This window comes from Arvicanthis niloticus, chromosome 24 (assembly GCF_011762505.2).
Source record: "Arvicanthis niloticus isolate mArvNil1 chromosome 24, mArvNil1.pat.X, whole genome shotgun sequence".
Taxonomy (NCBI): Eukaryota; Metazoa; Chordata; class Mammalia; order Rodentia; family Muridae; genus Arvicanthis; species Arvicanthis niloticus.
The window spans coordinates 30210624-30230975 of record NC_133432.1 but is presented as its reverse complement, the minus strand read 5'-3'; the positions used below and the strand labels follow the sequence as shown (position 1 = coordinate 30230975).

The following is a 20352-nucleotide window of genomic DNA, read 5'->3' as shown; positions in this document are numbered from 1 at the left end:
GGAAGCCAGGGGAGCTGAGCCCAGGTCTGTGGGGGAAGCCCTGCCACTCACAGGAGGCGCTGGGCACCACCCTTCTTCTCACAGGGTACTCCAGGAAGCTCTCCTGTTTGGAGACTCAAATACCAGGATGAGGGGCGCAGGCTTGCATGTTTGTACAGTCATTTCAGAATTATTCTTGTAACGGCATGGAAAGATTTCCCAGGGTGGAGCGGCCACAGCTGGGAAAACAGTTGTGGCTTTGAAGACATTTTCCCAGGAACTGAGCGCGCATCTCCCGCTGTTCAGAGCACGGACCGACTGCGCCTGGCTTTGCTTGCTTAGCTCTGGGAATGGCTAACAGCAAGCTCCATGGGTGCCGTGCAGGAGCTCTTGGCAGCTTGATGAGGGCTGCTTTTCATGCCCAGTTGCCACCTGAGTGTGGCATCAGGATGACAGAGAATGTCTGACAGGGTAGTGGGGAAGCGGTGGGCATCGGGACCCCTGTAAGCCACTTGAGGCTGCTGGCCTCTCCACGGTGGGTGGGCTTTCTTTAGCTCTTCTCTGGTGACGGTTTTATACTAGTGACTTGTTTCCTTGCTGTGATGAAATAACCCACAAAGGCAACTTAAGGGAAGAAGGGCTTATTTTGGATCATGGTGGGGAAGGCGTGGCGGCAGGAACGTGGGCAGCTAGTTACAGTGCATCCATGGCCAGGAAGCAGAGTGGTGAATGTGTTCTCTACTTTGCTTTTTTTTTGTTGTTTTTTGAGACAGGATTTCTCTGTGTAGCTCTGGCTGTCCTGGAACTTGCTCTGTAGACCAGGCTGACCTTGAACTCACAGAGATCCTCCTGCCTCTGCCTCCTGAGTGCTGGGATTAAAGGCGTGTCATCACTTTATGCTTTTTATTCTATCCAGGATGTGCCATTTACAATTAGTGTAAATCTCCCACCTCAACCCTTCCAGAAGCTCCCTCAGAGACATGCTCAGAAGTTCATCTCTTAGGCGATGCTGGGTCCCAGCAAGCCAACAATGGTAGCAATCGTCCTTGCTAAGGATTGTCAAGACTTTTCCTAAATGTCTCACCCTCATTCCATGGGCCCTGTGCAAGAGTGCTGCCAGTGCTCAGGATAGCCGGGCACCTTGTAGTTAGTAGGCCCTGTGGTCTTGTAATAGGTTCAGGCCATCCTGCTGACTGCTGGACTTTACGGAGGAACACAGGAGGTGGCATCTTGAGTCCAGTTATGGGTGATGCTGAGGTTTCTGAGCCTGGCAACTTCACTGCCCCTGTTCTCACGGTGTGTGACTGCCAGCCTTGCTTCACAGGCTATGCCACAACCTGCTCCTTCTACCTTATGGCTCTGCCATCCCCCTCTAAGGGTTGCTGTTCTGGTCCATGGGAGCCCACCCATCCTCTCTACTGAGGATGAGCCTCTGTGTTCCCATGCCTCATCTCAGAAGAGAAGTCATCAGGGCCCAACTTAGGTGTCAGGCAGGTCCTGTGAGGTGGTGTGCATGGAGCACAGAATGCACAGCGTGTGCTGTCGGGAAGTGGGCAGAGTCCTGCTGCTGCTCTACAGATAGGAATGGGGGAGGGGTCCTTCAGTGCGGGCAATGCCCACCAGATGTCCAGGGCCAGGAGCTAGGTGGGCAGATATGGAGGCTTGTTCCAAAAGATTGCCTTTTGCATGGAGGTTTTCAGTTAGCTTTAACTGTTCTGCTCAGGTACTGGAGTGGCTTCTTTTTGCACTCCTAGCTGCTGGAAGGTTGTGTGGTGGTGGCAGCAGTCAGCACCATGGGTGGCGCCGTCTGTAGTTACAGCTCTGATACAGGCTTCAGTGTCAAGACCTTTAGCCTTGCAGTGACAGAGGATACAAGGCTCTTGGGTTGGAGGTATTGAACTCTCTGCGACTCTTTGAGCCACCAGGGCCTGAGGCTTCTCATGCTCAGCTCTGCCCGGCCTTCACTTCGTTGTCTTCACCCCTGCTCCAGTGGTTTCTGCCTGACCACTCTCTGGAGCACTCCAGGCTCCTGACATCACTACCATTGGCCTCTCTTTGTGTCACCAGCCCAGAGAAGGGCAATCAGCAGCAACTTTTATGCAAATAGAAGCCTGTTTCCATACCAATCCCAGGCTTTCACTGAGCCACCTGGCAGGCACTCCCCTTCTCCCTGGGTAGGAAAGGCTACCAGGTCATGGAGAGTTCACTGAAAACTGGCCCAGGCTGCTGGCTGGTGGGTGGTGGTGGCTCTTCAGCAGAAAATGGCTGTAGTGTGGGTATTCTAGCTGGTTCTGTGACTGACATTCCTTCCTTCAAGGCCATCAGGATACTAGGGAAGGGACAACTGTTGTCAAGTATCTTTTTAAAGAAAAAATTAAGGAGATGGCTCGTTCTGGATGGTACTGGCTGGGGGAACATAAGGACCTAGGTTTGGTCCATAGCATCCAATAAAAAGCTAGGCATGGTGGTATATGCCTGGACCCTAGGGCTGGGGAGTCTAGACAGGAGAATCCCTGGTGTTCACTGGCTGGCTCGTTATGCTGAATTGGTGAGCTCCAGGCCCAGAGAGGGACCCTGACTCAATACAATAAGGTGGAGAGAAGTTGAGGTTAAAATGCTGAACCATGTTACTCCTGACCTAGGAGAGGCAGGTTCCTCTGCCCTGCCCCCACTCCTGTGCTGAACCGTAGGTATGCATTTGCTACTATTAAATTAAATTAAATTAGGTCCTATGTGAAAGAGTCTCGGGAAGTCAAGCTTGACCAACTCTAAAGTTCAGCCTGCACCTGTCCACACTGTGAACTTGGAACCAGAAGTGCAACTGAAGGGTGGCCTATGAAGACAGCCATCTTGGTTCGGATGCTCCAAGAGCAGCTCTTCATTTTTTTTTTTAACTTTATTTAATATTGTTAGTGTGTGTACATGTATGTGCACGCCCATGCATGTGTACATGCCACAGCACCTGTGACCTGAGGACAACTTTGTTGAGTCAGTTGTCTCCTTTGACTTCACATGGGTCCTAGAGATTGAACTCAGGGTGTTGGGCTTGTGGGGCAAGCGCCTTACCTGTCAGCCCATCTGGGAGGCTCCAAAATGTATTTTGTTGGGGGTTGGCATGTTGTTCTGCCACCATGGCACTGATGCTGCTGAGAGCTGTGGTTCACATGCTGGATTATGACTATTTGTGTGTGTGTGTGTGGGGGGGGGGGCCTGTGTGTGTGCCTGTGTCTTGTGTGTATGTTTGTGTATGTGTTCATGTGTTGTGTGTATGTGCACCCCTGTGGGGGGGTGTGGGGGTATATGTGTTTATGTTGTGAATATGCCAGTGTGTGTGTGTGTGTGTCTTTACTAGCTGCAGCTTTCCTTTTATCACACCTGATAGAAATCCACCAAGAGACAAAGCTCCATCTTGTTTGGGGTGGCCCTTCCTGCCCTTCTTGTACCGGAAGTTAGGCTTGGGTTTAGCCGTCCCAAGTAATCAGTGCACAGATGATCATCATGTGGCAGTGGACTGCCGACTGCACTGTTTTGGAGCACGGGTGACAGTGCACACGCGTGCCTGTGTGGCCAGGCCCAAAGCCGGCATTAGCTGTCACTCTGCTGGTGCTGTCTACCTTTTTTGTTTTAAAGATTTTTTTTTTTTATGTATATGAGTACACTATAGCTGTCTTCAGACATACCAGAAGAGGGCATTAGATCTCATTATGAATGATTGTGAGCCACCATGTGGTTGTTGGGAATTGAACTCAGGACCAATAAGTAAGTAAGTGCTCTTAAGGGCTGAGCTACCTCTCCAGCTTCTCTAGCTTGTTTTTTAAGACAGGGTCTCTCAGTGGCTCTCCCTGTTTTTGTTTGCCAGTACTATGTTTTCAGGTGTGCACTGTCATGTCCAGTCTCTCTCCTTTTTAAACATGGGTGCTTGCACAGCAAGCACTCGGCGCAACTGAGCACCTCCCCTGCCCTCTGCGTCCTTTGCTGTGGAAAGATGTCTCATCTACCTCTTGGAGGAGGAGGGCCCAAGTCAGCCACGTGGGGTGTGTGTATCCCTCCTGGCCCAAGGCCAGTTGCGTCCAGCTGCGTCCTGCCATGCCAGGCTTCTGCCCGCTGACGTCTTGTATTGGCCTCACGAGGCGGCTGTGCATCCCAGCTGCCCCTTGGGCCCTTGTGCGGCTACTTCAGTCTGGGTTCCCTCCAGTGCACGTCGCCAGCATGTCTGAAAGGGAACGTGGATTTGCAGTGAGGGACAAAGGCTGGCGATGTTTCACGCATATAAATTGAGTTTTTCTTTCCGAGCATATTTTGTCAGGAATCTAATATGTGGTATTTTCTGTCCTTCCTCAAGACAAACAGCCATGGCCACAGAACTAACAGCCGTGGACAGAACTGTCACTTTGTTCAGATGTGAGACTGCTATGTGGAACTTTTTCTTTATTGTTTTATTTAATAGAACCAGGGCTGCCCCACTTTCCTGGACGGCTGCTCTTCTTTACCTGGTAGGATTCTTCCTCTGGTGGAGTTCGGAGTGGCAGAAGCAGCCATGATAACCTAGGGTAGAAAATTTACTGTTGATTTTCTTTTTCAGTTTGCACATTGTGTTCCTTGGCTTGTCCTCACTGTGACAGAGTACCCGAGAGAAAGAATTTAAAAGCCAGAAAGGTTTTGTTTTGTCTCAAGGTTTCAGTTTTTTAGTCCATGGTCAGCTGGAATTATGTAGCAATTTCCTGCAAGCTGATGCATTTCGTGCTGAAGGGTTTCTGTGTGCCAGAGGGGGACCTTGGGTGTCTTCCTCAATCTCTCTCTACCTATTATTAAAATTTTATTTTTAATTTTTAGTTGTGTGTGTTTGCATGTGTGTGCATGTGAGTGCACTGTCTGTGGAGTCCAGAAGAGGGTGTCTGATCCCTTGGAGCTGGAGTTACAGGTGGTTGGTTGTGAGCCACACACTGTGGATTCTGGGAACCAAACTTAGGGCCTCAGCAACAGCAGTAAGTATAAGTACATTCGTCTGCTGAGCCATCTTGCTAGCCCCTCTACGTATGTTAGTTAGTTAGTTAGTTAGTTAGTTAGTTAGAGAAGGTTCTCTCCCTTGAATCTGCAGCTCATAGATTTGGCTAGACTGGTTGGCCAGCAAGCTTCAGGGATCTTCCTGTCCTCAATTCCCCAGTGCTAGGATGACATGAACATGCCACCAGGCCTGGCTTTTTATATGGGTGTCAGGCATCCAACCTCAGGTACTAATGCTCTCATGGTAAGCACCTTAACTGAGCCATCTTACCAGACTCGTTTATCATAATGGTTATTTATTTGTAAGGTAAGATTTCCTTACTGAACCTGCAGGTCACTGATTCAGCAAAACTGGCTGGCCACTGAGCCAAAGAAATCCTCCAGCCCTAGGCTCACAGGTACTGGGTGCTGGCATCTCAGCTCAGGCTTCATGCTTCCCTGGCAATGACTTTACTCCCTGGGCATCTCCCCTGCCCAGAGTGGAGGGGAAACAGGGTGCATGTTTGGTATTGGGGCGCTAAGCTGCTGGGAGCTTGGCAGGAGGCTTCAGTTTTGTGCGACTGCGATGACAGTATTCTTTTAGGGGTGGCAGCAGAATGACACCAGGGGAGCTGAAGAAAACCCTGTGGACCCACACTCTTGAAGGCTGTGCAGCTTGAGAGACCCCGAGGCTGGCTTGGCTTAGTTAGGTACCTCAGAGCCAAGCATGGCCTCTCCTTCCCTCCTCGTCTCCACAAGCTTCCTTGTTTGCTCTCTCCTCAAGGTGCTGACTCTTCCCTGAAACTCCTGTCAGATAAGAGAGCTTTCGTCGTTGCTCCTGTGAAGTTTCCAGGCCTGTCTGATCTCACTCGAATCATGTGTCTTTTTGTCCGTTCTTCAGACTTCGCAGGTGGATGTATGGAAGGAGGTCTACGCTTTGAAATCCCTTTAGTTTTACTGAAGAAGTAATGCCCTGGCGTGGGGGCAGAGACAGTGGTGTGCAGTGGGGCCTCAGCATCCATGTGAACATAGCAGCCAGTTAGTGCTGGAGCAGAAGTGACACAGGGAGACCAACACCCCTTGCCCCTCACTTCCAAATGCATGGGGAGAAATACCCGGTGTGATCCCAGCCCAGCCAAGGCCAGAGCTGCCATTAGACCAGGGCCATCCGTCCTACCATTGTCTCCAGCAGTGCGTGTAAGCAGCGCAGAGGCTTCGCTTGTATGTGAACTGCACATGGGTGGACGTCTATTAAGCTTTTTTTTTTTTTAAACTTTGGCTCTGCTTTCTAAATCTCAGTCTTGCTGTTGTATGCAGCCCTAGGTCGCTCATTCTCACTGGCCATTCTATTCCTTTAAGCAGTAGACTCTGGTGATGGTCAGCTGTGTGCATGCGATTACTGTGTGTGTGCCCTGCTGCGTGAGCACACAGGTTTCTGTCAAGATTGTTTCCTCCTGTGACCTGTGTCAGCTAGACAAGCCAGGACGTAGTAGTGAGCTAACGCTCCAGTGTATTAAGTCACTGCAGATATCTGGGGCATTGGCTTCCCACTTGCTCAGTGGCCATGAAAGGGTCCTGGTCCTCAAGGGCATTAGGCTAAGGCCACAGGCCTTGCTGGTCTTGGCCGGATTGCCTCCTCCTTGGCACCTTTAGCCTTTCTAAAAGGAAATGCAAAATGAGAGCAGAAAGGGTCAGGGGACTAACCAGAAACCAGCCCTAGAAAGGAGGCTCTGTCCCTTTGGTTACATTCTGTTGAAAACTCCAGGTGACCAGCCCACACAGGGGTGGGGTGGGGAGGCGGAATCTCGAGGGTGTGACTGTCAGGATGGGGCTGGCAGGAGCTGTTGTGGGAGGATCTCACACCCCCTGTACTGTTCCCAAAACTGGGGTTGTGTGAGTTCACGTTGCTACAGCAGCAGAGTGCAGAATGTGCCGTTGCCTTGACAACGCTGAGGTTGGCCGGGCTCTTTAACCGTCTTGTGTGTGCGAATAACACTCCATCATGGGCCCTGCATGTCTGTCTGTATGTTTGTGTGTGTGTGCCTGAGTGCATGTGTGTGTGCATGCCAAACAGATGTCTCTGTGTACCCATGTGTGTCTGCCTGCAGATGTGCGTGGCATGTGTGTGCATGTGCATACACACATGTTCTTAGAGGGCTGGAGGAATCTGGGCTCTACTGACATCTGTACTTGGGTTGGAGCCCTTGCCCCACCCCCACTGCTTCCAGCTTGCTTTAGGAAATCAACCTGGAGTTCCAGGCCCACCTTGGTTCTGTGTCTTTTAGTAGTTGGGCGGGGGGTGGGGGGGTGGGGGGGGTGGGGAGGGTGGGGGTGGGGCTGCCTTGTTAGAGGCTGCCATGTTTGAACCAAGGTACTTTCTCCTGGAGAAGTGTTTCCATGACACAATGTCTTGGACTGGTGATTGTGGATTCAGCCAGTTTTAGCCACTGCTTGGGCATAAGAGGGAGGCAGCCTCTGTTCCCCTCTCCATTTCTGAAGGGTGCTATTTCCAAGTTAGTGAGGAATACTGGGTTTCTAAGGCCTGAACATCCTGTGTGCACAGCATCTGTTGCTCTCCCTTGTCATCACTTCCCCAGGCTAGCCTGTCATACCGTGGGGACCATGGTCATAACTTCTGTTCTAGTTGATGCTGGGAGGAGCTGCTGGAGCCTGGAAGACAAGTAGCCCGTGCATGCTTTGAGTGGGTGCCCCTGAAGTGGCTACATGCAGGCTCTGGGCTGGGATTGTCCTAACACATGTCACCACCATGCTACTATGATGCTGAGGCTGCATGGGGAAGACGGCGCCCATGTGGGAAGTCAGAAAAAGGCCCAGGCTGCAGGGGAGGCGGACCTGGGCTTAGCTTCCACTTCATTGTGCCTTCTCCCTTGAGACACATTCGTTCTCAGTGGAGCCAGCTCCCCGGGCATATGGCTGGGACCGCTCCAGGAGCCACAGCTGATTTCTTGTGATAAGTTTCAGGTTGATCCCACCCCAGGGTAGGACACTGGCAGGTTTGGGGGCCTTTTTTTGTTCCATGTTCCTGTGACTTTCAAATGGGCCCCCACCCACTGCACAATGGCAGCAGGCAGATTAGCCCAGCAGATGACGTCTTCCTGATACCACCAGGTCAGACGTGTGAGAAAACTGAGCTGCAGTGTGTGCATGAGCACCCCTCCTCCATCCAACCACCCCCACGCTGTGTGTGTGTGTGTGCCCCCCCCCCCCCCATCTTAGATAGCCCTAGAAGCTAGAAGTGGCTTGTGATGTAATTCTAGGCTTTTGCTATGCCAACCAACTTGCCTTGGCTGGTTAGCATCTCAGCTAGGGTGGGGAGACGTCTCTCTAGCTCTGAAGACCTTTTGCTGCCCCCCTCCAGTAGCCCTGAACTTCTGGCCAGGACTCATTCCGAGAGGACACGCCAATGCACTGTAGCCTGAAGTGCTCTCCTCTAAGCCTTCAGTCTGTGCCTGTGAGCAAGATAAGATGCCTTAGAAATGTCTTCCCAGAGTGAGGGAGACGTGGGGTGGATGGAGTTTCCAGATGACCTCCTGTCCTCATCATTTTTGTCTCTGCTTTTCCAGTGCTGGGGTTACAAATGTGGACCACCACACCTGGCTTTTTAAGTGAGGTTCTGAGTTTAAACTCAGGATCTTGTACTTGCAAAACAAACACTTTATCTACAAAGCGGGCTCCTTAGGTCCCACCCAAGTCCTTGGGTTTTTTGTTTTTTGGGGGGTTTGTTTGTTTGTTTTTGAGATAGGTCTTACAGTGTAGCCCAGGTTGACCTCAAACTTGCAGTCCTCCTGCCTCAGCCTCCCATGCACCACCACTTTTGGCCTGCTTGGTGCAGAAGGATGAAGCCAGAGAGCTCCAGTGTTTGCCCTTCTCTGGTCTGAGAAGAGAAGAAACTAGCCTTCCCACATGAGGCAGCACCCCAGGGTGACACATTCTATTTCCTCTTGTGTTTGGCCATTCCCAGGGGTGTGGATCGCTGCTCCTATTGGTTGATTGATGCATCTTCCACACATAACCCAAGCCCCCATGGCCTGGCCTTCAGAGTTATTGTCCCCGTGTAAGCTGCAGCCTTGCCGAGTAAGTCATGTGACTGCTGTTTCTTCTCTGTACCTTGTTGGTGCCGCAGTTGTTAGACAGTGGTAGCTGGGCTGTCACCTCAGGCCCTGGGCTGCTGGGCTGGCTGAGCCACTGTGCTCCCTGTAGAGCCTGTCCTCCAGGACAGAGCACTGGCCTTCTCTGTGTGAGTGAAGGCTGAGGATGGCTGCCCACCCGCCTTCCACTTCAGTTCTACTGACGCTCTTTCCCCTGTTTTTAATTGAAAAGCCTATGAAAAGGCACCCCAGATAATTAGTTTCCCACTGTGAAAGAGAAAATAAAGCTGGAATTACCAGGCAGTAAGTGAGAAGAGAAAACTTTAATTAGGAGCTTCCCAGTAACTGCTGGAGGGTGGCTTCGAGGATTCCAGATGGCTTAAGCCTGCCCTTGTTCAGAACACACTTTGTGGCTGCTGATGGCGAGTAGGAGCGGTGTCTCCCTCCCTGGGGAAGGGACAGCAGAGCCAGGGAGAGGGTGGGATGGCTCTTCAGAGAAGGACACATCCGTAAAAGGGAGTACAGCCAAGAGCTTCTCACTGTCCAGTTCCCACCTTTCTGCCCCTCCCCCCTTCCTCACCAGTCCTGCGGAAGGAAGGTTCAGTGAAGAATGCTTGGCTTTTCACATGAATGTGGAGACTCGGGCTTAGGCTGAGCTGTCTCCCAGCCCCAGAGTGCTCTCTGCCTCGGAATATCTCAGTGGGTGCTGAGGAAGTGGGAAGTAGTCCCGTTAGGCAGACTCGGGACATTAGGCATTGGTACACAACCTTAATTGTCCCCCAATAATAGCCTTTGCAGACTTCCTTTTTTCTGAGACAGAGTCTCACGTGGCCCAGGCTGCATTTGGATGCCTGACCTTGCAGCCCCCCACCTGGTGAGTCTTTCCCTGGTTGTTGTCTATCCCGCCTGGGTCTCCATGCCCACCCAACCCCCCTTTTGGCTGGGGGGTCTTATATTGCATTCTGTACCCCTTTCACTTGAACTTGGAATTGTCACTCAGTCCTCATCTCTTGTATCATAGAGATTTGTCACGGTGTGCGCTGGCTCCCTGTCACCACTTCTGGGTTTTTCCTGATGTTCGCTCCTGATTAGATCAGGTGTGTATATCCCTGCCACTCTGGGTGATGCCAGTGTAACCATGTGGGAGCTCCCTGTTCTAACACGCTGGGCTTTGCAGGAGCCTTACCCCTTCACCAAGGGCCCAAGGTTCATAACTGGGGTTGGTGGCCACATGAGTGAGCCTTAGGGGAGGGCTACTGAGGGACTGGTCGGTCGTACTTCAGATCCCCGCTTCTGCTGTAGACTAGACCCCTGCCTCCTCCTCCCGGTGCCCAAGCTCCAGCTCATTCTCGGCTTCTAATTGCATTGTATTTATTATGTAAGTTATATTTATCCAGTCATTACTGGAATGGAGTTGCTCTTTAATAGTCTATAACTGTTTGTAACTGTTGCTTCCTCTTAATTATCCTGATGCTCAGGCCATCCCAGTTTGGCCCATGGGAGGCCCTTAGGCCATCTCCTCTGTCCTGGATGTGATCCTATCCTCTCTGAGCCGTACTCACTGAGAACCACATGTTCCAGCCACTCCTACCCTGCACCTGCCGGGTCTGAGGGGCCAGGCTGCTGTGTCTGCCCTCCTTTGGTCCTAGACTCTGAACAAGTGGAGCCCAGTGTGGTCGGTTGGACACAACACAGCCTAGTGGTTTCAGCGTTCATCCCAGCAGAAGACAGTCTCCTGGGGTTTGCTTGGAGTCCCTACCCTTCTAATAGGGCTAAAGGCATATATATGTTAGTGCGGTTTTAATGCTTAACCGTGTGTGTGTGTGTGTGTGTGTGTGTGTGTGTGTGTGTGTGTGCGCGCGCGTGCGCGCGCATATGTGTGTGTGAGCACGTGTGTGCATGTGTGTGTGTGTGTGTGTGTGTGTGTGTGTGTGTGTGTGTACAGGCAGATCCCTGGGATTACTGCTCAGTGAGAGAGCCTGCCTCAAACAGTAGGATTTTTATCATCAGGTGCAATAGGGGAAGACATCCTACATTAACCTTTGGCCTCCACACATGCACACACAGACAAGTACAACTCCCATTCCCTGTGCCCCAGCCCCTGCACGCGCACGCGCACACACACACACACACACATATTTTAAAAAGCACTAATGAATCAGAGATAGTCGGGACTGAATTTCACACATGCTTGTGGAGGAGTGAAGGGGAGGCTGGAGGCTGCTCCCCGTGTGCTCGTGATACCTGCTCAGGACAGCAGCAGAACTATATGAGATACTGCATAGCCTTTTGGGGGGAAAAGAACCCAAAAGATGAGTGTGCTGTCAAGCTTGCTGATTATCCTTTATGTGTTTTAAAATATTTGCCTCTTCCGGGCAGGCAGGTGGCTGACCTCCTCTGTCCCACCAAAACAAGGAGAGATAATGAATTGTCCCTTAGGTCTTGCTCCCCAGGGCCGGAAGGGCGGATGGGCTGAGTGCAGGGAGAGCTCATTATTAAGCTCTGAGTAGGTGATGGAATGGTTTCCAGTTCTAAGCAGGTTTTCCATGCCCACGGTAGCTGCCTCTCCTCTTCTTAGGGTCTGAACTACATTTTTACGCGGGAATGAGCCAGGTTACCAGGAAACAGCAGTGCAATTAAAACGCCTTGATTTTATCTTGTGGTGTTCCTGCCAAGAATAATTGTGTTAGCCTCAGCTCGGCTCCTGGACACACTCTCAAGGGAGGGGTCAGATGGGCTGTACAGGGCTTGCAGAGCCAGCCACCTCTGCCCTGCTCTGTCTCCCTAAGTCCAGCCTTCTTTCTTGCCTTACCCTTCTGGCCACCTTGCCCTGGGACTTGGGGATATACATCTGTCATCTACCCCACCCACCCCCAGAGCAGTTTTCCTTACATTTTGAGGCAAAGAGGAGGTAGGAGTTGTGTTCCAACCCTGTTTGGCTCCAGCCTGCCATTGCTTGGCTTCTAGAAGACTCCGGTCAAGGAGCCTTAGATAGAGGGTGACATTGTGTTGAGGGGCTACAGTTGTATGCGAGTCTGTTCTGCATGATCTTAGGACTACAGTAGTCCCAATGAACCACTTGGCTGCTGTTCAGAGGACCCACGGATGGCTTGCCACAAGGAAGGAGTGCTGTCTCTTGAGAAGTTCTGGGACTTGGGCAGCTGCAATTGTAAATATAAGCCCTGGGGTTGTAGCCATAAAGAGGGAAGGGTGGCCCCGGCTGCCCTCTGTGTATCCTGGCTCCCCATGGTCTTCCCTGTCCAGGCTGCAGAGCTGCCAAGTGGGTTGGAAGCTGAGGTTCTGTTCCTGGCCCCATCCTTTACTGACCATGGTTTTGTGTGTTCACAGACTCTAAGCATCTATTTTTTTCTCTCTATAAAATGGAGAGGGGGGATGTCCTCAGCGGCCTATTGTCCTCTTTCTGATGTCTTGGCTACCTCCCTAGCCAAAGCTGAAAGTCTTGGCATATTTTGGGTATCTGCGCATCACACTGGCTTGAAGGCAGCCAGCTATGTCTCGCACTTAGGCACAGTGGAAGAGTTGAGAGGCTCAGCCCTGCCCTTTTCTGTGACTTGAATGAAGGGTCTTTTCTTGTCAATCACTGAGGTCAAAAGAGCAATTTAAATCAGACGTTTACAACGATGTCACCCTGTCAGGGTTTGCAGCCACACATCTCAGCTTCCACTGTAAGCCCTGCTTTGTGCCTGTCTTTAGTAGCGCCTTGAGAGCTGGCCACATCACCTGGAGCTTAGGTTGCTGACAAGTGTCTGTCTTAGGGTTTACCCCTCTTGATTGTGCAAAGGTGCTGCACGAGCCATTCATACCTTTGTTGGGTTGGCTGGAGTGAAGCCAAGAGCTTCTCCCTGAGTTATAGGCCTCACAAGACAGGGCCACACACCAGGCTTTTACCTGCCCACCACCCATGCTGGCTCTTCACCTGTTGGTTTTTAATACCATCCTTGAGGAGGTGTCCCGGGTCCTGCCCAGGTAGAAAACCAGCCCTGCCTGGGACTCAGGTAACAGTAGGGGACACTCAGGGTCACTGACGACAGGAGTGCATTCCAGGCCGCTGGCCATGCCACCCCACACAAGCTGTGCCTGACAAAACACTGAGGCAGAGGGAGTCTGCGTCCTGTGTAGTTTGGCTGACTCTTTGGCTCTGCCAAGTCCGCTAAACCATCTGTTCTCTTTCCAGATATTGTTCTTAAATATCTGGAAAGATACTTAAATATCTTTAATATTTAACTTAATAACTTAAATATCACGGGATTTTTTTTTATCTTATCTGTAAATATAACTTATCATCAGAATAAAAAGGCAGGGTCATAGGTTTGAATGGAAAATAGCACATTCTTTAGAGACAGCGTGGGTCATTTTTGCCACCTACATGTTACCTTGTGTATTACCTTAGGGTCCTCAGCCAGGGGCCTCTTGACATGGGCAGCTGCCTGGGCAGGTGTTCAGGGATAGAATCTGAGCATGAAGCAGTTTGCCCTGTGATACAGGACCAGAGGCCCTCCCTCCCGGTCTCAGGTCCTTTGACTCGCAGCCCTGGGCATGTTGCCCAGTCCAGAGTCTTCTAGGGACAGATAGCTGTCCTGTGCAGACCCCTAAATGAGGCTAAGTGTGCCGTTAACATAAGTAACAAAGAAGATATGTCTGGTGCCCAGGTGAAACACAGGATGTGGCCCTCTCCATCCCAGAAGTGCCAGGCATAGCCAGCTATACGGACTGGCTGTTGGCACAGAGGAGAGTACTCAGGATGGCACTCAGGTGTGTGAGGGTGTGGGCATGGTGTTCTTTTGTAAGGATGCAGCTGACTGTGCTAGTGTGGCTTTCTCATTGCCCCCCTCCCCCCCACCCATGCACCCACCACCTCAGCAATCAATGACTGCCCTTTATTCACATTCACTGAATGAACACCCCAGCCTTAGTTCTTCTTTCTTTTTACATTTTAATGAGATCCATTTACACCTCATGGTGTAAATGGTATTATTTTCTGTGGAGGCAAGTCCTTCTGCCACACATCCCCTGGCCTGCACAGCAGCACCCAGAGTCTCTCTCCAGCTTCACAAAGGGCAAACACCCTTGTAAACAAGCTTTGTGAGAGGAGCATCCCAGAGCAGGAAGGCATCTTATCAAAGGGCCTTTTTCAGCTTAGACACGCTGTTCACTCAGGAGTTAGGAGTGGCATCTGGGGTGACCTCAAAGCCTTCTGGAAGACAGGAAGAAGGCTCTGGCATCCTTAGGTTTGGCTGCACTGGACAGTGTATACATGGTCAGTTACACATCACAAGCAAAGGGAAAGTAGCCAGTTTGGGTCTGGTACATATATTCTGTCTCTAGAGTCCTCCATGTAGCAGGCATGTAGCAGAAATGTAACATGGTACTCCCATAGCATGGCCTGTCCTTTTTGTCTGTCACTCATCAATAACAGACTTGTCTTCTGGGAACATAAGGTGTGGAAAGAAAACCAAGCAGGCCTGTGGAGTGCTCTTTGAGGTCAGAGGTCAATGTCACGTGGCCCGCTGCCTTGAGACCTTGAATCTGTATGGCTGGTCTCATCATCCATGAGCTGGTCAGTCAGGAAAGATCCCAGCAGCCTCAGAGATGACCCAGCAATGTGACCTTTTCCCCAAGCCACTGGGATTTGAGAGTTTGACGTGGCTGAGCTCACCCACCACCTGTGCTAGGTGTGTGCAGGTCCTGAGCTCCAGCCTGCTCCCCATCCTTCTCCCTCTGGGAGGTACCTTTCACACAGCACTGCTGAACTTGACATCTGACTGCTCCGTGCTGTCTGGAATGACTGCCTTGAGCGTGGCATGGCAGAAGCGGTTCAGAGCCGGGAGGCTCGTCTTCTGCTCCACATACAGCCTGAGCTTATCCCTGAAGGTCTCTCCCAGGAAGCTATAGATGAGGGGATTTAGGCAGCTGTTGGAGAAGGCTGCAAGGTTGACTATGTGGCCTGTCAAGGGGTAGGCATGACGGAAAGACTGCTTGCAGGGAGTGTCCCCCGGCTGCGTCCACTGCAGTAGGTGGACGCTGATGAAGACGTTCTCCGGCAGCCAGCAGATAAAGAAGACGAGGACTACTGCGAAGATCATCCGCAGGGCTTTCTGCCTGCGTGGGCGTAGGCCACGGTGCCTGTGGGCCCGGACGAGGGCCCGCACGATGAGGGAGTAGCAGAGACCAATGATGGCGAAGGGCACGATGAAGCCCAGCGTGACCTCCAGCCACTGCACCTCCCTGACATCGGCAAAGCAGAAGCAGGCCTCCTCGGTGTGCCGCAGGTGCACGGCTGTGAAGGGCACCAGCGTGGCGGACACTGAGGCCATCCAGATGAGGCCACAGCTGAGCCGTGCGTGGTGCTTGGTGCGGAAGAGGCCGCAGCGCATGGCCTTGGCCAGCGCCAGGTACCTGTCGAAGCTCATCCAGGTGAGGAAGAAGACACTGCTGTACATGTTGATCTGCAGGAAGAGGGACATGAAGGTGCAGAGCACCGCAATGTCATAGTACTGCTCGTCCAAGTTGAATACCTCGATCAGGGAGTCAGCCACCAGGATGAGGTCGGCCGCCGCCAGGTTGATGAAGTACAGGTCTGGGATCGTCATCTTCTCCCGGAAGCTGAGGTTCACCACCAGGATGAGGATGTTGCCCACGAAGCCAATGGGAAAGAGGAAGATGGTGTAGAGGCAGGAGAGGAAGAGGGCAATCACGTACTGCTGATGCTCAGAGAGGTCCCCAGTGAGGTTCCCCGGGGCGTCTTCCTGCACTGCCAGCGACAAGTTGAGGGCCAGAGGGGTGCTGTTGGAAGGGGCTGGCCACACGGGACCTAGGTAGATCTCCACTCCAACATTTTGGGCTGGAGTAGTGGCATCCATGGCTTCCCTCGGCAGCTTTCAGGACTTGCTGAAAGGGTCACAGGAGTCTGTTTTACGTGACAGCGCCATCTTCACAGAGAAAGGTGATTCCCTTGAAAGTGAGCCAGGCATTTGTGAGGCAGGAAGAATCGTCCTGGAAGTCTGTTGGTCTCAGAAAACCAGAAGGGCAGACAGGGTGTCTGATGTCTGGGCTGGTGCTGGGCAGGCACGCCTGCTGTCTGCTCACCTTCTGGGCACCTGTAGAGGAAGCCCGGGCAAGACTAAGCATCTAGACTCCTGAGCATCCTGCAGGAGCCAGGTGCAGTGCGTGAGTGGTAACAGGGTCTGCCTGAACTCTGGCTTTTGCCATCTTGGAGAGGTTGTGCCCTGAGCTGGAGCAGAAGCAATGGACATGGAGTGTTCCTTTCTGTCCCCTAAGGGCACCCACAGTTGGTGACAGTCTGTGAGTCATGGGAGATGCAGTGGGACCAGTCAGATCGCTGGCTCATGAAATACCGTGAGTGTGTGGTGTGGGAATATGAGGAAAACTACTGTTTGTCGAGACAGGAAGTCTCATTAACTTCAGCAGCTGTTGGAAAGAGACGTGACATGGGAAGGGAAAAACCCAGCCTTTCTCAAAGGTAGTCCAAGAAGACCACGGGATGGGAGCTGCCTTTTTTCTTTCGGTAAAGTGGTAAGAGAAATTTTGTTCTTTGACTAGTGGCGGTACTGAGTGTGGGTACCAGAAGGAAACAACTGGCCCCCAGTCTAAAGTGAAAACAAGTAAAGAATAAGCATTGTTATTTGAGGAGTGGATGTAGCTCAGTGGTAAAGCATTTACCTGGCACACAAGAGAGCTGTGGGTTCCACCTTCAATATCTTTCCTTTGCGTGTGCATGTACACACACACACACACACACACACACACACACACGCATACACATGCATATACACAGCTGTATCATTTTTTGACTGAGACAAGTTTTCGCTGTGCAGCTCTGGCTCTCCTGGAACTCACTCTGTAGACCAGGCTGGCTTCCAACTCACAGAGATACCCCTGCCTCTGCCTCCTGAGTACTGGGATTAAAGGCATGTGCCACCACCACCCACCTCACACAGCTGGTTTTGAGGCTGGGTTTCTCTCATAGTCCAGGCTGACTCAAATTCACTAAACAGTAGGAATGACCTCCCAGCTACTCCAGAGGTTGGTGCAGAAGGATCCCTGGAGCACAGGAGTTTTAGACTATCCTGGGCAACAGCCTGAGACCCCAATCTCAAGGAATAAAGAAGAAAGGAAAGAAGGAAGGAAAACATTTTGTCCTTTTCACAAGTTACTGTGAAATACAACATTTTAGGCGCTGCAGCCTGGAAGCTGAGTTTCATTTGTCCCTGGGGATGATTCCTAGCCTACATGACTCTGCCTTGGGGGTTCTCTGGGGTAACCCAGGTTCTCAGCAACACTGTCAGTGTCTAGAGAGCCTGGGGTGTCACTGTGCAGAGGATGGATGCTGGCATCTGATGGGTGGAAGCCAGGAATGCTACTCAGTGTCCATATTGCCTCGGGCAGCGCAGCTACTGTCCCAGTGCCTGGGCGCTGATAACAAAGTGCTCCTGAAATACACTCCTGAAAACACACCTCTGTTGCTTTTCTTGTGGTGATTGCATTTAGTTTTGAGGTGAAGCAAGAGCAAACCAAAGGTTTAAATTGGTCTTTCTCTCCCAAAATACGGCTTCATTAAAATAAGGGGAAGAAGAAAGCAGGCAGCTCACAGCCATGGCCACATCCTGCCTTGGATGTGTGCGTGTGGATGGCCAACCCATCTTTCACGGTAGTGCCCATCCGAGCCACAGAAGTGTCAGTCTTCTTAGTCCGACTACAGTGTGGAGGGTTTCCCTTCATTTCTTCTGAGTTCCAACCAGATACCTGGGCCTGGTATGTACTTTAATCCCATCACAAAGGAATCAGAGGCAAGTGGAGCTCTAAGTTCGAGGCCAGCCCAGTCTACATAGTGAGCTTCAGAACAGTCAGGGCCGAAACAAACAAACAAAACCTGAAAACTTAAAAGTACTCACCCAGAATGTGTGGATGCTGAGGCTTGGCCACAGTTCCAGCAGCTCAAGGGGAGCAGAGCCCTCGGACAGCTTTCTCCCTAGACCTGACCCACTGCTCTGGAGGGCGCATGGCAGAAGCGATGCCCTGGCTCCTATCCTGGGTCCAAACTGCTTCTCTGTTAATCTGATGGATCAGAGTTAGTGTCCTTCTGGTTTTCTGTTGTGTGTCCAAATCTGGAGAAACAAGGCTAGGTTTTTGTGAGGCTTACGAGGCCCCTGTCCCTGAAACAGTTCTAAGCCACCAGGGCTCCCTTGGCAGATAGAGTGGCAGCACTGTGGTGTTACAGGGCGTAGCCGGGACCCAAATGTGACCGAGCTCTAGATGGACACGCTGTTGCCTGCGCTTGGGCAGACCCCTTGCCTTGCTCACACCTAGCATGCTGTCCTGGAGGCTAAGGGTGCATGGCTGCTCCACCATGCCCACCCCACCCCACCCCACCCCACCCCACCCCACCCCAGCAAGAAGTTGCCAGCCAGATGGAAACCTGGAACCTGGGGCATAAGTGTGAATCTTACCTGTGCCATGGAGTCACTGAAACATCTTCTGGAGGTACACCTGGAGCTTGCTCACAGGGATTGACGCTGGACTTGTAGCACCTGGGGGGGGGGGGGTTGGTGCCCAGCAGGGGTCCAGCAGGAGAGGAAGAGAAGAGACCTGAAGCTTGTGGATGCCTGTGGCTGTCCCTGTTACTTTGCCGAGGCTGTCCCGCAGCGTCTGGCCCCCTTGGCACAGCGCCTCCTTTATAGACTTCCCAAGCCTACTCACTGGGCTCTGGCCAGCCTCCTTTTAAGGCCAGCATTAACCATTTTTTTGCTGGTAGTTTTTTTCCACCCACATGTAGACAGTGAAAATGGCCCTGCTGGACATGTATTTTATGGAAGTTTCCAGTGAGACTGCTGATTTTCATCCACTGAATTGTTTTTTGAAGTGTGGAAGGATTATAATAATATTGTTTACCTTTTAGGTGAGACTCCTTCCTCATTTGTTGAAGCCTTGTTGCCCTTGCTTATTTTAGCTGGTGCTGTCATTAAAACTGAACACTGAGTTTCCTCAATCAGCATAGTAGGGCAGCAGTCACACAGCGAATGTAAGCTACAGTTTCCCCAGTGATGCTTGCAGTGGGAAATACAGTCCACAAGTAGCAGGCATTTTGATCAAAAAGTAGGAATCCAGGTGGGTTTTCTGCTCTTAATAGTAGCTGGGGCTAACGTCCCTCTGCCCAGGGGTCAACTGGGTACCTTGTTCTCTCTGTTTCCAGTTCTAGGCCTTGTATAGCCAGGGCTGGGGAGACCCCGGCGCTGTGGGCCGAGTGGTCTTGTGACTTACTGCTGTCCCCAAGCATTGTACCTTCTGGTTGTTGGAGTTTCGTCCACAATGCTGGGGTTGCCTTATAAATGTTGCCCCATGGGTGGAGACAGGCATGGGGAACGGAGACAGGCCACGTGATCAGACCTCCTGCAGCCCTAACCTGAGCTATCCAGTCAAGTGATTATGTATTCATAATAATTTAGAGTTAATTGGTCTCATTTGCACTGTCTTCTTTGTATCTGAGTGTGTGCGCGTGTTCACCCATGTATGTATGTATGTATGTATGTATGTATGTATGTATGTGTGAATGTGGAGGCTAGAGAATCTCTGTTAGTTATTCCTCAGGCTCTGTCGACCTTGGGTTTTTTTTTAAGGCAGGGTCTCTCATTGGCCTAGGACTCACCAATACAGCTAGGCTGGCTGGCAAGAGACCCCCAGGGTTCCACCTCTTCCCCGTCACCGCAGCCCCCTGTGTTTTTATCTTAATATCGTTTCGATTGCTGACAATCTGTGATGTTGAATACATTGAGCGGGCATTTGTGTTCTGAGCATGAATATTGCATGCTTCTGCTGGCTGAGGACTGCAGAAACCACCACATGCTGTTCTCTGAAAAGGGAACAGCAGCTGGAAGAAGCAGGTACTGGGTTGGAGAGATGGCTCGGCAGTTAAGATTTGTTGCTCTTGAAGAGGACACAGGTCCAATTCCCAGCACCCATATAGTGGCCCACCATCATCTGTAACTCCAGTCCTAGGAGATTCCACTCCCTCTCAGACTCTGGGAGCCAGGCACACGGGTGGTATAGTTAGACATGCTGGTAAAACAGTTGTACACATAAAATATCCATATAAAAAGTGAAGCAGGTACCTGCATGTAGACAGCTGCAGGGGTCTCTAGAAAACCCTGATCTGCCACCTGTGCCATGGCTGTGGGTGTAGCCTCCTGCTGCACACACTCTAGAAAACCCTGATCTGCCACCCTGTGCCGTGTGTGGCCTCCTG

At 51.5% G+C, this 20352-nt stretch overlaps 2 protein-coding genes across 3 annotated transcripts in view; one reads left to right on the top strand and one right to left on the bottom strand.

Annotated features, from left to right (window-relative positions):
• Positions 1–20352, top strand: part of Chlsn (cholesin) — a 106043-nt gene that overhangs the window by 15956 nt on the left and 69735 nt on the right. The gene's annotated exons all lie outside the window — the stretch shown is intronic.
• Gper1 (G protein-coupled estrogen receptor 1) lies at positions 14026–18787 on the bottom strand. Of its 2 annotated transcripts, none has more exons than XM_076923460.1 (3): positions 18560–18787; positions 18005–18167; positions 14026–16189 (listed from the first exon to the last, which is right to left on the bottom strand). In XM_076923460.1, the coding sequence occupies exon 3, from the start codon at positions 15950–15952 to the stop codon at positions 14825–14827; it is 1128 nt and encodes a 375-aa protein (XP_076779575.1). In that variant the 5' UTR covers positions 15953–16189; positions 18005–18167; positions 18560–18787; the 3' UTR covers positions 14026–14824. The 2 variants fall into 2 exon arrangements, with proteins under 2 accessions (XP_076779575.1, XP_076779574.1); XM_076923459.1 differs by having other exon boundaries at positions 14059–16189; positions 18005–18217.

Excerpts from the sequence above, each read along its gene's own strand:
- Gper1 (XM_076923460.1), bottom strand. The coding sequence starts at position 15,952 with ATGGATGCCACTACTCCAGCCCAAAATGTTGGAGTGGAGATCTACCTA.